Genomic DNA, 17786 nt, shown 5'->3' on the forward strand with positions numbered 1-17786 from the left:
CAGACGTGCTCCACCGTAGGCCGCATCATCACTTACCATCAGGCGAGATAGCGGCCAAACGTCGGCCCATTTAACAAAGCAAAAAAAAAAAAACGCTAGATAATCACGCACAAACACGTATACATATAAGCAGGTCAAACTGCAAACCTCCTTATTTTGAAGTCGTTTAAAAAGGTACTTCATTAACATTAGAATTTAAGAAAGGATATTTACCATGTTTATTCGGTTTTTCCGTGTTTTAAGTTCTAACGTTAGTGTTAGTGACCATGTAAGTTTAAAAACTTATAACTATAAGGTATTTCATAAATGATAAATGATATTTATTTCTGTAAATAGGTTATAAAATAACACTTTTACACGTCAATATTTCAAATAGCTAGATGAGGCTGGCATTTCCTATCCGACTACTCTGAGAAGAAATGCCGAAACAAACTCAGAGGTCATAGTCTCTTTTAAAGTCCAGACAATGATATAGAGGATAATGTGAGAGAACCGTGCAAGATGATTCTGTAGTGGTCTTTAGAGGAAAGAACCACAGCAGTATGAGCGGACCCGTTCAGATGGCAGTACGCATGTGTCAGTTTACGATCAGCTCAGCTTCATGTTAGCTGTTTCTCTGTCTACCCCTTCACAGAACAATAGCCCAGCTGTTCTGTTTATGAGGCTGTTAGGAAGTCGGGGGCTAAGTTATAGCCAGACCAACCGCGCTCATTACATACCACAGGCTATATTTCTGCCTAAAATACTACCCTGTGTTACACGGGGCTTATAAATAACATTAGCAGCCAAATCCTGCTTGTAGTATTTGCGTCTTAGTATTTACTGTTGATGAAGCGAAAGAGGTATGTAAGATTCGTAACAATTGGCGTTCAGCCTCTGCCTACTCTCATCATGGGAGACAGGCGTGAGGTTACGTATTGTATGTATTTATTTGCCGCTTTTTTTTCTCTTTATTTATTTAAAGGGGCTAATCTATTATAAACATATTACGCGATATGGGCCATGAACTTGTTTGTCATTTGGTTACAAAATGTTCGTGGAACATACCTAAGTTCTGTTATTAAACTAATATTACAATATATGTTGTAGGTCCATCAACAACTCCAAATTCCTCACAATTGGGCGAAGCTTTTGCCTTCATCAAGGTCAAATGTCAAAGTCAGCAATGATCATTAGTATTTCAAATAGACAAGGCAGGAAGGCATGGTTTTAACGTCAAAGCAAATATTAATAATTATTAAAATTAACGTCTGCTCTCATTATAAAAAACACTTTAAATCTGGTATAAAAACAAGCAGTCTAAAAGTGTCTAGCAATGCTTGATGAAGCTATTTTCTCAATTCCAAAGTGTAGATTCCTATGGAGACAGAATTGAGCAAGAGTACTCCATATGATTTTAGTCTCTTTATTTAATGGGTCCAGACTTTATCAATTACAATTTCATTGTCACCAGCTTTTTTGGGTTGGGACAAAATGTTGTGGAACATACCTACATCAGTTCTGTTAAAATTCAGAGACCTAATCAAATTATCTTTACTTGACTTATATTGTACACATTACATCAATAAATGTTGTAGGTCCTCAACAACTCCACATTCCTCACAATTGGGCGAAGCAATTTTCTTCATCATGAAGGCAAATTTTTTGCATGGAATGTGTCCAGATCTAAGTCTTAGAGCAATGACAATTAGTTTTCTACAAATAACACTATTCGTAAACCAAGGCACGCGAAGAGGCTCACACTGTATGGTTTTATACCATAAACCCTTTTCTAGTGATCGTTTATTAAAATATTCCTTCCAATAATCATGGCAAATGTTTTTGAATTTAGGTAAAAAATCCGAGTAATCTACACACACAACGTCACGCCTTTTATCCCCGAAGGGATAGGCAGAGGTGCACATTACGGCACGTAATGCCGCTATACAATGTACACCCATTTTTCACCATTTTGTGTTATAAGTCCCATGTAATAGGGGGTGAGCCTATTGCCATATCCTGGACACAATTCCAGACTCCGTGCTACTACCGAGAAATTTTCGAAAATCCGAAAAAAAACCCAGTAATATGTTGCCCGACCCGGGAATCGAACCCGAGACCCCTTGTTCGGCAGTCGCACTTGCGACCACTCGACCAACGAGGCAGTCAATATTTAATTCTTTTCCTATTTGCCGCTTTATTTTCGCTTATACATATAAACTAAACGTACCTATCACTTTAACTTTTTAGTTTTTTTTAAATTAATGGGATGGCGTTTGACCACCATCTCGCCTGGTGGTAAGCGATGATGTGGCCGATGATGGTGCCTTATCGTTTGTCTGGTGGGACGATGGTGAATAGGACTAGGAGAAATTGTGCAAATTATCCGAAATGTATCCGAAAGACTTTACGAATAAGACGTTCGAAGTTCTGAAGTCCAGTTTTCACAAGCGATTCGTCAGGATATAGGATTCAGTAATATAGGAGTCCTGCTTTTTAGAGAGAAAAACAGAGAAGGAAGTGGGATTGTAACTAAAACGGGGAAGGGAAACGTAGTCACTAACGGCAAATACCAATGTGACTTTTTCAGAGTTATACAACGTGTAACAAAAAGGGGGTATGCATATCAATTGCACGGCTTCTAGATAACATAACAAACGATACAGGAAGGGTTTTTAAACTAATGGTACCAAGTTATGAATTAAGTGTGGGAGAGCCATGCTTCGGCACGAATGGGCCGGCTCGACCGGAGTAATACCACGGCCTCACAGAAAACCAACGTGAAACAACGCTTGCGTTGTGTTTCGTTGTGTGAGTGAGGTTACCGGAGGCCCAATTCCCCCCTTCCCAATCTTCCCCATCCCCATTCCCGAACAACAACCCTTAAATTCCTAACTCCCAAAAAGCCGGTAACGCACTTGTAAAGCCTCTGGTGTTTCAAGTGTCCATGGGCGGCGGCGATTGCTTACCATCAGGTAATACGTCTGATCGATTACCGGCATGTCTCATAAAAAAAAAAAAAGAATTTTTCAAATCGCGCCGCCGCGTGATCAAAATTAGGTACAGGTACTAGGCGATCAGATTGACAGAAGAAATGTTTCGTAATATTAGCGAGTGACCCCTGTAGTGTTGTGACATGTTTGTATGATTTAAAATCAAGAACCATGCGATACCAAGTAGGTATTTGGTACAATTTTTTTTTAATCGTATTTTAAGCTGAAACTTCGTGTAGAGACTCTATTCAACCTGTATTCATCAGCCCTTCTTGATGTATATGGGTATTTTGTTACACATTGTATGTACGCTCCTTAGAACGTCAAACGTCGTAGAAAAGTCTAACATATTTAAACACCACTGACAAACGGTGAAGGAAAACATCGTGAGGAAACCTGGGCTTATAATTTCTAATTATAAGTTTGAAATCGCCAATCTGCATTGAGCGAAGGTGGTGATTAATGCTCAAACCTTCTCCGTGTGAGAAGAGGCCTTTGGTCAGCAGTGGCCAATTATAGGCTGTTAAAGTTCAAAGACTTTTGGAGATCGATCGAATCAGATACGACTCTTCACAATCCCATTTAATTATGTTTACATCAAACGCCCAAAAATTACACTCACAAAAGAATACTCAAGTTTTTTAAGCAACACCATTACTTTTAATTTTCTCCCCTCCCTCACAAAGTAAAAAAACAGGGAAGAGTAACGTTTTTAATTAAATTAAAAGGCGTCAACTATTAGCCGAGCGTTTAGTATTCACCCGGGTACGAAGCCGTGTCACGCACCTTGAAGTGTCAATTTATAACCATTTGGACCGGAGGGGCACGACTTCACGCGGTTTCCTCATGGATATTATTTGAAATTGTTTTTTTAAAGTTATCTGACGGATATTTTAATGGCGATTATTACCACCCACTATTAACTACTTAAAGTATGGGAGAGCCATGCTTCGGTACGAATGGGCCGGCTCGATCGGAGTGATACCACGGCCTCACAGAAAACCGACGTGAAACAATGCTTGCGTTGTGTTTCGTTGTGTGAGTGAGGTTACCGGAGGCCCAATTCTCCCCTTCCTAATCCCCGATTTCCCAACAACCCTTAAATTCCTTACTCCCAAAACGGCAACACACTTGTAACGCCTCTGGTGTTTCTTTGCGGCGGTTATTGCTTACCATCAGGTAATCCGTCTGCTCATTCACTTAACATAAACATAATATATAAAACTAAAAATCATGGTTTCATTCAAATTAACGTGGAAAATCTCTACTAGTTTCGAGTCATAGAGGTCATTTTGAATAGGCTGCGCGCTACTCATGATGAAGAGTCCTTCTGTGAATCGAAACTAGTAGAGCTTTTCTCCATTAACTTACGTAAGAAAACCGTAATTTTTAGTTAATTTTCTATATTTCACGTTAGTTAAGAAAAATATAATTGATTTATATATAATCTGTGTTTCCTGATGGGTATAACTTGGGTGTCTTCAAGGCCCGAGTGAATAGGTTGCTTATGGGCAGACGTGCTCCACCGTAGGCCGCATCATCACTTACCATCAGGTGAGATAGCGGCCAAACGTCGACCCATTAAATGTAAAAAAAAATCTTACCCGACTCTGCAGTTTCTGTATCGGGAACCCTTCGAAGTAGAAGGTCTCGTTCCACCTCGGGTTGAGGGTGCGCCGTTTGATCTTGGTCTCCAGTCGGTGCTTCTTGTCCGGCAGTAGGGTCACCCGGACGTACGGGTCGGAGGTCCCGCTCAAATCCTTGGCTGGTAACTCCTTGCCCTGTGAACATATTAAAATTCGACGGTTAATTTCGTATTTTTACTAAATAAGAAAGATATAAATAGTTTTGTGAGAAGGCCACGCTTCGGCACTGCTGGGCCGGCTCGACCGGAGTGATACCACGGCCTTACAGAAAACCAACGTGAAACAATGCTTGCATTGTGTAATGCTTGCATGCATTCGTTGTGTGAGTGAGGTTACCGGAGCCCCAATTCCCCCCTTCTCAATCTTCCCAATCCCCGATTCCCCAACAACCCTTAAATTGGTAACCCCCAAAAGGCTGGCAACGCACTTGTAAAGCCTCTGATGTTTCAGTTGCTTTGGATTTATGGGCTCCTGGCATGACTTGAAACTGATCGAGTTATCTCGTTGGACAGTTACATCGTACGTTAGTATGAATAAATCCTTTAAGAGTTGTTGTGGAATCGGGGATTGGGAAGATGGGGAAGTGGGGTAATTGGGTGAATAGGTCTCCAGTAACCTCACTCACAAAACGAAACACAACGCAAGCGTTGTTTCACGTCGGTTTTCTGCGAGGCCGTGGTATCACTCCGGTCGAGCCGACCCATTCGTGCCGAAGCATGGCTCTCCCACTCTTAGATGACTATGAGAACTAAGCTAAATTACTTAGCTTAGTTTTTGGCCTATAACTGGATTCAGTATAAGATTAATTATTGAGATTCTTCGCGCCCAAACTTTGTGGCATTTAAAAAACTTAGTCCACAGATAGGGATGATGACGGGATATGAAAATTAAAAATCTATTTAGTCCGTCAGTTAGGTAATGAAAAAATTTTAGACACTATTTTTTATTTTGTCAAATAAAATAACAATACTTAGATAAAACTAATCAAACTTTAGGAGTAGGAGCAAATACTTCATTTCTACGTATAAAATGTACCTAGAAGTGACTTCACGCGATATTTGAAATCAATATATCTTCGAAAGTATTTGTTTCCGTAAGAAAATAAAATATACGAGTCTAATGTTTTAAAATAATCTACAAGACGGACATTGAAATAAAAATTCACATTTCTAGAAAAAAAAAATTACAATAGGTAATCTAAGTTTTTACTTATCACAATAAATATAATACAAAGCAACTTCAAATGGTTTCTGTACAATAGAATTTTTCCAACATAATAATATGTACCTATACATATTATATTAAGAATCTCATATTTATTCTTTCAATTACCAAGACTATTCGTGATACTACAATAGTCGAGTCAATTATTAGTATTTGTATAACATATTGGCATACAAATACTATGGAAATCTTGAAGAATTATAGCAATAATATTATGTATGGTGATGATAATTATATAAAATATTGTTTGTTTATTCAATTGTAATTGTGTTTAATTTAGCTGTTAGCTGTTAATATTTAAGTGTATACTAATTTATTTTATGGTTCGTTTTAATTCCTGTTTATTGCTTCTGCCTGCCTCGTTGTCATGCCTTTTATTCCCGAAGAGGTAGGCAGATGTGCACATTGTAGCACTGTACAATGTACACCAGTTTTCGTAATTTATGCTGTAAGTCACACTATTAATAAAATAATGTAATTTAAAAAACTAAAAAACCCGACTGCGATTCTTCATAATATGAAAATGAAAAAACCCTAAAACAAGAAAGTCATCGTAAAATTCGGACCCATTCTAAATATGAAGACTTAGTGAGGGCACATACGGTTTGCTTTCTAGAATGGGTCCCGACTGCTTTAATTTTACGATGACTTTCTTGTTTTAGGGTTTTTTCACTTTCATATTATGAAGAATCGCAGTCGAGATTTTTAGTTTTTTAAATTACATTATTTTATTTTATTGTCTTTTAGTTAGATTATTTTTATATTTTGATAATTATAGGTATCTAGTGTCACTCTCACAGTAAATACGAATCAAACGACCCTTATCAAGTTGAAATCCATCGAGTCGTTCAGGCTAGAGAGTGAGCAATATTCGAAATTGGCGCCAAAAATCCGCCATTTTTTTTATTTATTTTAATATATCCAGTGTCACTCTTACAGTAAATACGATTCTAACGACCCCCATCAAGCTGAAATCCAACGAGTCGTTCAGGCTAGAGAGTGAGCAATATTCGAATTTGGCGCCAAAAATCCGCCATTTTGTTTTTTTTATAATTTTCATATATCCAGTGTCACTCTCACAGTAAATACGAATCCAACGACACCTCTCAAGCCAAAATCCATCAAGCCGTTTAGGCTGCAGAGCGTGCCAAACAATTATACATACATACATACATACATACTCTCGAAAAACATAACCCTCCTTCTGGCGCAGTCGGGTAAAAACACCAGCGGTAAAACACGATGAATATAATTCGAGAGGTGAAAAGATACGGAAGAGGGGTGAATAAATGTTGAGAAAATGTTCCAACATCTATTCACCCCATTTCTGTTTCTATTCACCCCGTTTTGCGGTACTGTAAAAATCAGGGGTGAATAGGAACAACATTTTGTTGTGTTTTCACGTAATTTAGAACTGTTTACACCATTTTAATATTTTTTATTAATTCATTATTAAAACCAAAAATGCTCTATTAAAACCAAAAACATGAAAACAAACTAATAATCCTAATAATTTTTTTTTTCTATTCACCCCCTGAGTTTCTATTCACCCCATTTTACCGTACTTAAAGACGATGTTTCCTTACCTGGATGATCCTCAATATCAGGGTAGTGTTCTGGAAGTCGTATTCCAAGCTGAAGTGGATCTGACCGACGTTCTCCGATGGCTCCGAATTGTCGATGTACATGTCCACCAGGGAAATGGAACGGTTCTGGAGAAACGCCATCTGTTAGCACAAATCAGAGACTTAAAGCGTTTGCGCGACTGTGGCGCCGTTTCGAAGCGGTGGTTTTTTTGATAGAAACGGTATTTTTTTTTTTTGGAATGTTTGTTGTTTTTTTTTTTTTGGATTTCAGTGAATTCGATTTATAAATCGATTATTTTATGTGTCAAAATTGTTTTTTTTTTTTAATAAATATGTTTGTATGTTTTTGTTTTTCTAAAATCTGTCTGTTTGTGAAATTGATTACTGTTTCTATCAAAAGAAAAAAATCATTAATTTCATATCGTGCAGAACAAAAGTTTTGTATCACTCCTTAAAATAGATTAAAAGGTATGACTTTTTTTCTTATTAAACATACATAAATTCTTTTTTTTTTCTTTTAAATTTTTTTAGTCTTAGTAATAACATATTTTTTTGGTAAATAGTCTCGTATTTAAAAAAATCATACCTTTTTTGTTTTTTTTAAATTGCAGGTTGACGTCACAAAACTGAAAAAAGGGGTGACATGCAAGAAAACTTTTTTATACTGAGGTTTTCAGGGGTTTTTAGGTTTTCAGCTCTATCGTCAATTTAATTATCATGTTATATTTAATTATATTTTGTTCTCATAACGAATATAAATGATTAAAATTTAAAAATGCTGATTGCTTCGAAACGACATATTTCAAATTTAAAAAGTAAAATTTTAAATTAATTATCGCATTTTAAGCGGTTGAAACTATGGCTAGGCTAGTCTAAGCTATTTGGACTAATTCTACTGATTTTTAATATAATTTTAAAATATAAATTATTTTTAAAAAAATTGGAATGTTAAATACTCTAGACTAGACCTCGTTTTATTTAATAAAATAATTAAATTTTGAGATTAGAATTTTTTAAAAAGAAAGATAATGTGAGATCACAAAAAAATGGTGAAAAATTAAAATCAAAAAATTTCAATCGATTTTTTGTTGTGCCAATTTTTTTTTCATTTTGAAATCTCACACTATAAAATTTTTTGCAGCTATTTTACAAAATTACTAATTTACAATATTAGAAGAAAAAAAATAAGATTTATTTTTTAAGTTTTGATGGTGTCATGGTGCTAAGCTATGCTATTTTCCTATTGGCTACATACTATTTTCTAAATTTTATCGTGATTGTCGTGAAAAAACCGGTGATAGGTACTCAATAATAAAAAATAGATATTTTTTTGTGATTTTTCAGTTGCGAAACAAATTGCATATTTTTGCCACTTTTAGTGTGGTATTTCGTTATAAAAAAAATAGTTTGATTAAAAAAATCACTCTCGTGTCTTTTGCTATAATTTAAAAGCTAAATTTATTTGTGATATCCTGCGTTGCAATTACTGTAAGTACGTATTTACAGAAAAAAATAAAATGTTTAAGCTTTTCAGCTGAAACCAAGCGGCGTCACTGAAAAATTAAGCATCTTACCGCCGTACTCAGAGTCATTTAATGCTTACTCAACCCAGTCCTTAGCAATTGTTTTCAGAACAAAATCGTTACTAAGTAATAGTTTAAGTAACCATTAAACGTCTCTGAATACAGCAGTTATTGTAAGAAAAAAGTGTAAAAAGCATCTTGTCAAGCGTTCCATTGTTTTTCTGTCGTAAAAAACTCTATGTCTTCATTATACAACCTCTTCTACCTACCATGTTTGAAGGAGAAAGCATGGAAAGAGAATTCATAGTTTAGAAAAAAACTTCACACCAAAAAAAATACAAAGTCCAGAAAAAAACAAAAAAAAAGTTACAAGGAGCACAGTTCGAAAAAAAGGACAGTATGGAAACACAGTTTAAAGAAATTAACACTGTTCCAAAAAAAAAAAACAATTCACACAATTTTTTTTAGTAATAATAATATGTATAGTCTTAACCCGTATTAATATATATCACACTTTTTTAGTGTTTTTCTACATTCATATGTATAGTCTTAACCCGTATTAATATATATCACACTTTTTAATATATTTTTTTAAGTTTTTTCTACATTCGTATGTATAGTCTTAATCCGAAAATCATACTTTTTTAGAGTGGATACGTAAAAAAATATCACACTTTTTTATTTTTTTTTGATTTTTCTACATTAGTATGAATAGTCTTAATCTTAATGCGTTTAAATCGTGACTGCTTGAAATTATTTGATGTATATTTACGTCAGCTATTTATGAAACGTGAGGATCTAATTTGACTCGTATACAAGTATGTATGTCTAACTAATTTAACTACTAAATATAATATAACAATGCTAAAGTATGATGGAACCTAAAAACCAATGTTTTTGTGATTGGGAGGTTAAGGTGCCCGCTATGGAAGCATCTGAGAGTATTTTTTCGGATTTTTGAAACTTAGTAGGTACTAATATAAGATTTTACGACTTATGAACGAAAAGAGAGCGCGTTTGGCACTCTGATTGGCCGCTGCGAATGAACCAACCAATCAGTTTTAAGGGTACAATTCGTACTAAGGGTGTTTTTTGATTGAGCTATCGTATTCGGGAAGTTCTCATTTTCGGAAATGATGACCTAATAAAAAATTGTAGTATACGAAATACGCCCCGTTTTTAAAAGGGGAAATTCATTATCTGTCAGAGAGGCAGTGTCAGACTCTTACTGACTAAAAACCACCCCGTTCCTACTCCTGCTCTTCGAACCGGAGCCCCGGTAAACCCCCTAGTTTGTCCACAGCTCCGGATCAGGATGCAATAGGGAGTGAGACTATTGCCATATACTGGGCACAATTCCGGACTCCGTGCTACTGTTGAAAATTTTCAACAAACGGAATAAACCCAGTAGTACTTGGTAGGCAGTCCACAGAAGAAATACGCCACTAGAAATAAGTATTATTACAACTTATTTTCTAAGCAAAAATATACTATATCAACAAGACTTTGTAGTAATTATTGAACCATAATAATATACATTTTTATAAGAGACATTTCCGGGCAATTGAATAATTATTATACTGAAATGGAAATATTCCTACAAAAACTGTTTGTTACGACTGAATGAAACCTCAACGAGGTTTTTTTAGCGAACTCGGTGGATTTTTTTACTGAAGTAATAATTCCTACTTTGTCGTTGGTATTCTGTGAAATCATTTTAATAATAAGGTCTATAGAAAACTGCCTTGTCGTTAAAGTGGCTGTCAGCAAAGTTTCGGGTTCGGTTTCCGGGTCGATAAAAATGGAACATTTCTTTTTTATTTTTCGAAAATTCTTGCGGTATTACGGAGTTTGGGATTGTGCTCAGGTCATCTCATTAGGGGTGCGGTGCCAGAAGACCTCCCCGTGGTGCACCCTGGGTACAGGTAGTAGTCCCCCTAACGGGGGTGATAGGGTTGGAGTGGCTATTGCCTGTAGCGAACTTCTGGACGGAGCGGAAGAACCCGAGATGGGTTCCGAAGGCGGCAGGCTTTGTGCTGACACAAGGCCTGCGCCTCCGAGAGAACGTCTTTCCGCCCGTCTCTCTGAACCTAGCAGAGAGCGTGGCGGAGAGGCAAGGACGGTGCTCGTTGTGCACTTACCCTGCCAACGAGCAGCATCGGGGCACAAGTTGTCCTCGATTGCAACCGTTGATATCGTAATCCGTGAAGAGGTCATGGTCATGTTTTATGACTCTGAACGGAACGAGGGTCTTGGCTTGGCCGCCCGGACCGCGAGGAAGATAACCTCTATAAAAAATTCCTCTAATACCAAGTTCTGGTGCGCGGCGAGGGTATGCGTGGCTGAGGAGTAGTGTCAGTCTCGAGCGCACCCCCAGCTAGGGGACCGGTGGACCCTCTAGTTGGGATACAAATATACACTTACCCAGGTACAGGGGGCACTGCCTGGGTGGACTGAATATTTCCCCCATACTCGTGGGAACTTTATGGAGTTAGCAAAAAAAACCAAACCACCAGTGGAGGAGAGGGCAGGTGAGCTCAGCTCGCCTGCGGTAATAGTTTTAGAGAGCCCTAGTGGCTCTGGTGCCCGAGGGGAGGCGCTGGACGAATCCAGCAGGCCCAACACACGGGCTTCAAGTCGGAGGGAGTCGGGCGCGGAGTCCGACTCATCTGCATCCGCCGTGAGCGGAAGCTCAAAGCGTGTTACAAGGGGGGCTTTTAAACGTCCCAGGGTGGAGGATGGCCAGGGACATTCTTCGTCCTCCAACACGCAGGGGCCTCCAGACCCTCCTAAAATCCCTACGACCGCGCGGGGTAGAGGCAGAGGGAAAAGAAAGAGGCTGGCACACACTGCACAGTCCGAGCCAGCTGAGCAACTGGCCGCTGAGAGTGGCGCCTTGCAAAGTGGCGCCCTCTCGGACTCCTCCGTAATGGAGGTAATAGAGGTCGCGGGTTTGGAGGGCGAGGCAGAGAGTTCTGTGGCGCTTCGCCAAACTATCAGAGAGGAGCTGCGCAGGGTGGCTGGCAAAAAATGCCAGTCTGCACAATTAAAGTCCGTGGAGGCGAGCATTATGGCGGCAATATTTGAGGTGTGCAGCGTGCCTTCGGCGGCTAAAGTGCACCAAGAGCTGGCAGAAATGCGGCGGGAGTTGGTGCGCTTGTCGGCCTCTAATGCGCATCTGGAGTCCGAACTCCGGTGCGCCAAGGCTGACCTCGCCGTTTGCCGAGGAAGGCAACCTCAAGCTTCGACGGAGACCGAATTGCTGGGGCTGGTGCGTAGAGAGATGGCAGTTTTCCAGCAGCGTTTCGACGTGCTGGAGAGTAGGTTCCTCCGTCCTCCGCTAGCGGCCTCGAGCTCATATGCGGCTGTTGCGGCTGGGTCCTCGACCTCTTCGGGTCAGTCTGGCCACGGCGCTCAACCACGGGCAAAAACACGTGCGGCTCCCGCAGCGAGAGCCCCAGCGCCTCCACCTGTGCAGGCTCCCGTTGCACAGATGGCAAACGGGACAGTGGAACAAGTTAATAAAAAAAGAGGAGGGGCACAGCGGCTCAGCAGACTGCCCCAGCCACAAGCGAGCTTATCCCACCGACAAGGGATTTAAGTGGTAGTGAGTGGCAAGTGGCCGGCGAGGCGAGGAGGGTCGCCAAAGAAGCGAAGAAGCGCCGCAAAAAAGCGCAGCAACAGCGGCGGCAGCAGCAGCGAAAAGAAAAGCGCGCGGCGGCCTTGCTTCTCGCCCCAAAACCGCGGCTGTAGTGATAACACTACAGCCCGATGCGGTCAAGAAGGGTGTGACATATGGCGACGTCCTCGCCAAATTAAAGGGGGCGGTGACTCCCGCGGAGTTTGGGGCCCCTAACGGGTTCGCAATGAAAACAACCGCGACAGGAGCCCGTTTATTGGAGGTCCCCGGCGCAACCAGCGGCCCGTCCGCTGACGCCTTAGCCGAAAGGCTTCGGGCGTGTCTCGGTGCGGACGAGGTTCGCGTGTCCAGGCCCACCAAGTGCTTGGATTTACGAATAATGGGCCTGGACGACTCCGTGACGGAAGACGAGGTGGTGGCCGCTGTCGCCAGGACAGGAGGGTGCCCTGCTGACCAGATCAGGGCAGGCACCATCCGTCCGGACAACTCGGGGCTGCGCACGGTGGTCGTGAGTTGCCCCGTCACAGCGGCCAAAAAGATTAAGGAGGGCAAAAGGCTCCTTGTCGGGTGGGTCTCGGCGCAGGTCAAACTGCTCGAGCTCCGGCCTCTGAGGTGCTACCGCTGCCACGTAGGCGACCACGTGAGCGCTAAATGCACCTCGGAGGTTGACCGCAGCGACCGCTGCTTCCGCTGCGGTCAGCCCGGTCACAAGGCCGGCACATGTACCGCCCCGCTGCACTGCGACGCATGTGCGGCGGCCGGCAAGCCGGCCAATCACCGGGTTGGGAGCAAGGCCTGTTCCCCGCCTACCAAACCCAGGGGAAGGGTAGGCCCTCCGCCACCCCCGTCGTTTCCACCGCCGCCACCGTGGCAGTCGCCACTGCCGCCGCCGCCGCGGTCACCGCCAGCTGTAGTGCCGCCAGGGGGAGGTCGTGATGGATTGCCATTAATGAATCCATTCCGCCTCCTCCAGGCGAACATTAACCACTGCGCCGCTGCTCAGGATCTCCTGCTCCAAAGCATGGCGCAGTGGTCAATAAATGTCGCTGTGGTCTCCGAGCCGTATTTCGTCCCGCCCAGGGATCACTGGGTTGCGGACTTGGACGGCTCGGTGACCATCATCTCGTCGGCCGCCGCCGGTACCCCGACTCTCGAGAGTGCTCGAAGAGGCCGGGGTTGTGTCGCAGCACGGTTCGGAGAGATCGCTGTGGTGGGCGTGTATTTCTCTCCGAACCGAACTCTCGCCGAGTTCCACAACTCCCTGAGGGAGTTGGTCGCCGTCGTCGTCGGGTTCCGTTCCCTCCCCGTGCTCGTCCTCGGGGACTTCAATGCCAAGAATTTGGCTTGGGGTTCCCGGATCACTGACACGCGGGGTAGGATGGTGGAAGACTGGGCTCTGGAGACAGGCCTAGTCGTCCTGAACCGGGGTTCTGTCCCCACGTGTGTGCGGATGCAGGGTGAATCGGTTGTGGATATTTCGTTCGCGAGCCCTGCTCTGTCACCGCGTGTCGTCGACTGGTGTGTCATGGAGGAGGTGGAGACATATTCCGATCACCGGTACATCCGGTTCGATGTTTCCGCCGAGTCCGCGGACCCACCAGTCAGACAGGCCCCATGTGGCCCGCGTTGGGCGCTGAGGCAGCTGGACCGGGAGCTATTTCTGGAAGCCGCCATCGTGCAGGCCTGGGTGATACCACCAGACAGGCCTGCCGACATCAACGAGGAGGCGCGGTGGCTCCAGGACGCCATGTCCAGAATTTGTGACGTGGCGATGCCCCGGGTCCGTCCAGGACAGCGGAAGCGCCAGATGTACTGGTGGTCGCAAGAGCTGGCTGCTCTGCGCAATGCGTGTGTTGCTGCGCGACGCCAGTACACTAGGCACCGCAGGCTTCGTATCCGTCCACCGGACGCGGAAGCTAGAGAGGCGGAGTTATATGAGGGGTACAAGGCGGCGAAAGACGCCCTAAAAACGGAAATCCGGCGGGCCAAAAACCAGGCCCGCCAGGAGATGCTGGAGACTCTGGACAGAGACCCGTGGGGACGCCCCTACCTAATGGTGCGCGACAAGCTCCGCACACAGGCTCCCCCGCTGACACAGAGTCTCCGGCCAGAGGTTGTAGAGGAGGTGGTCACCACCTTGTTCCCCCAATCACGGAGGGGCTACATCCCTCCGTGTATGACTCCGCTCCCTGCGGTGCCCGATGCGGGCCACAGCGACGACGACGACGACACAGCACCAGAAGTGACCGAGGCAGAGCTGAGAGTGGCGGTGCGCCGGATGGGCGCCAAGAACACCGCCCCGGGACCCGACGGATTGCCTGGCAAGGCGTGGGTCCTGGCTTCGGAGACTCTCAGGCCTCGACTAATTGGTCTCTTCAGCGCATGTTTGGAGAGGGGCCAGTTCCCGCTATCATGGAAGGCGGGTAAACTGGTCCTTGTGAAGAAGCCAGGGCGCCCTGCGGACTCTCCGTCCGCGTACCGGCCCATCGTGCTACTCGACGAGGTGGGAAAACTGTTTGAAAGAATAATTTCAAACCGCCTCGTCGCGCACCTGACGGGAACAGGGCCGGACCTCGCGGACGGCCAGTTCGGCTTCCGCAAAGGGCGCTCTACGGTGGACGCCATCATGCGCGTGAGAGACCTTACGACGGGGTCTGCAGTGTCCAGGGGTAAGGTCGTCGTGGCGGTGTCTTTGGACATCGCCAACGCCTTCAACTCTCTGCCCTGGAGCTGCATTTTGGAGGCACTACGGTATCATCGGGTGCCTGCCTATCTCCGTCGTATAGTCGAGGCTTATCTGACGGATAGATCCGTCATCTACCCCGGTCACCGAGGTGAGTGGAACCGGCGAGAGATGTCGCGCGGTGTTCCACAGGGATCGGTCCTGGGACCGCTCCTGTGGAACATTGGCTACGACTGGGTGCTGCGCACTGACCTCCCGAACGGCGTCAGCGTGGTTTGCTACGCTGACGATACGCTGGTACTAGCACACGGGAGGTCGCACCAGGCGGCGGCCGACCTGATGATGAGAGCGGTTGCGATAGTCGTTGAAAGGATCCGGCAGCTGGGACTCGAGGTGGCGCTTCATAAGTCCGAGGCCATGTGTTTTTATGGCCGCGGGAATGCGCCACCTCCGGGTGAGTTCCAGATCATGGCAGGAGGGGTTTCCATCGGCATCGAGGTGACGATGAAGTACCTGGGACTCGTCCTCGACAGTCGGTGGAAATTTGAGGAACATTTCCGACGTTTGGCTCCCAAGTTGGAACGGACGGGGGCTGCCCTAAAGCGGCTCCTACCCAACCTCGGGGGACCAAACGCCTCCTGCCGGAGGTTATACGCGGGGATCGTGCGGTCCATGGCCCTCTATGGGGCCCCGGTGTGGGCGCCACATCTAAGGCGACGACCAGCTCGGGCGCTGGTTTCATCCCAGAGGGTCATGGCCATTCGGATGATCCGTGGGTACCGCACGATCTCCGGGGAGGCGGCTAACCTCCTTGCGGGATCACCGCCGTGGGATCTGGAGGCGAAAGTGCTCGCGCACGTATACAGCCTACGTGCGGAGGCGCATCGCCGGGGCGAAACCCCACTGCCGCGTCAGATTAGTGCGTGGCGGGATGAGCTCCGGCGCGATCTCATGGCGGAATGGAAGCAGCGACTGTCGCAACCGAGGGCTGGGCTCGCTGTTATTGCAGCGGTAAGTCCCCTCTTTGAGGAGTGGCTAGAGAGGCGTCATGGCGTCCTCACCTACCGCCTGACGCAGGTGCTTACCGGACACGGAAGTTTCGGTAGGTACCTGTTTCGGATTCGGCGGGAGGAAACGCCCGGGTGTCGTCATTGCGAGGATCACCCGGAGGACACGGTGGAACATACAGTAGCGGTGTGCCCTGCATGGGCTGAGCATCGCCGTGTCCTTAGGGATGTGATCGGCGACGGTGACCTCTCGCGTCCGGCCCTGGTTCAGGCCATGGTGCGGAGCGAGGGGGAATGGGACGCCGTCTCCTCCTTCTGCGAAGCAGTCATGCTAGCTAAGGAGGAGGCGGAGCGCGTGAGGGAACGATCCTCCTCACGCCCCAGCCGCCGCAGAAGACACTCCGAGCGTCGGGGATCGCGTGACGATCTCCGGCCACCGTAAGTGCGGGTCTGCGGACGACGAGTAAGGGTAGCTCGCCGCCCGAACAGAACCAGACCCGTGCGTACGGCGCGTCGCGTTCCGCGCGCGCCTCAAAGAGCCAGACCACCACAGTTGGGGCCCAGTAGGGTTGATGCTCGATCCGGAGCTGCGGAAAACGTAAAAGGTTACCGGGGCTCCGGCTCAAAGCAGGAGAAGGAACGGGGTGGTTTTTAGTCAGTAAGAGTCTGACACTCCCTCCCGCCTCACCCAAGGCGGGAGAAGTCATTGGATGATTTTCCCCCTGAAAAAAAAAAAAGGTCATCTCATTACGTAACATAACTCGTGAAAGTATATGTTATATTGTGTTCACGAAATCGAAAAAATGATATCTACACTAATCATGTGAATAGAATGAAAAAATTATGCATGTTCTCTGTCACAGCAATTGGGTAGTTTTCTAGGTCAAAAATAAATTATTTTGATATTTCTAGACAAAACAAACGAATAATACAATACATAATTGCTTATCTTTCTCCCCTATTTTATTTTTTTTTTGAGGGGGAAAATCACCCAATGACTTCTCCCGCCTTGGGCAAGGCGAGAGGGAGTGTCAGACTCTTACTGACTAAAAACCACCCCGTTCCTTCTCCTGATTTTCGACCCGGAGCTCCGGTAAACCCGCTAGGTAGTCCGCAGCTCCGGATCAGACACACACAAGGTATAACAGCGTTATATTACTAAGTGCGACTGCTGGACAAGGGGTCTTCGGTCCGATTCCCCGGTCGGGCAAACTATTACTGAGCTTTTTTCGGTTTTTATTGTCGTTATATTGTCGTTACATTGTTCCTACATATATATACAATAGGCAAATGATCAAATAATGTATCAGAGATATTGTAAAAAACTTTTTTTAAAAAGAGTAACGATGGAGTTTCTTGCTCGTTCTTCTCCATTCGAAGCTACACTTTGGAACGACCGCCTAGCTTCACTGACAGACAGACTGACGGACAATTCAATTTGACGTTACAAAAGTGCCTTATTTAGGATTAATTGAAATCTTTGACTTTGACTTTTTCGAAAATTT

The 17786-nt window shown here is 44.8% G+C and overlaps 1 protein-coding gene and 1 long non-coding RNA gene across 8 annotated transcripts in view; one reads left to right on the forward strand and one right to left on the reverse strand.

The window, feature by feature from the left end:
* Positions 1-17786, reverse strand: part of LOC118280215 (synaptotagmin-7) — a 670807-nt gene that overhangs the window by 13704 nt on the left and 639317 nt on the right. For 5 of the 6 annotated variants that reach the window (XM_050702065.1, XM_050702068.1, XM_050702066.1 and 2 more), the window contains 2 exons: positions 7429-7569; positions 4577-4753 (listed from right to left, as the gene is read on the reverse strand). In XM_050702065.1, coding sequence (XP_050558022.1) covers positions 4577-4753; positions 7429-7569 — 318 coding nt within the window. Of the gene's footprint in view, positions 1-4576; positions 4754-7428; positions 7570-9220; positions 9387-17786 lie in introns of those variants that run through there. The other variant, XM_050702070.1, reaches the window with a different exon arrangement.
* Positions 1-17786, forward strand: part of LOC126912022 (uncharacterized) — a 345442-nt gene that overhangs the window by 7521 nt on the left and 320135 nt on the right. For both annotated transcript variants that reach the window (XR_007706634.1, XR_007706635.1), the window contains exon 2: positions 2800-2954. This is a non-coding gene — a long non-coding RNA (uncharacterized LOC126912022). The remainder of the gene's footprint in view (positions 1-2799; positions 2955-17786) is intronic.

This window comes from Spodoptera frugiperda, chromosome 21 (genome assembly GCF_023101765.2).
Source record: "Spodoptera frugiperda isolate SF20-4 chromosome 21, AGI-APGP_CSIRO_Sfru_2.0, whole genome shotgun sequence".
Lineage (NCBI taxonomy): Eukaryota > Metazoa > Arthropoda > Insecta > Lepidoptera > Noctuidae > Spodoptera > Spodoptera frugiperda.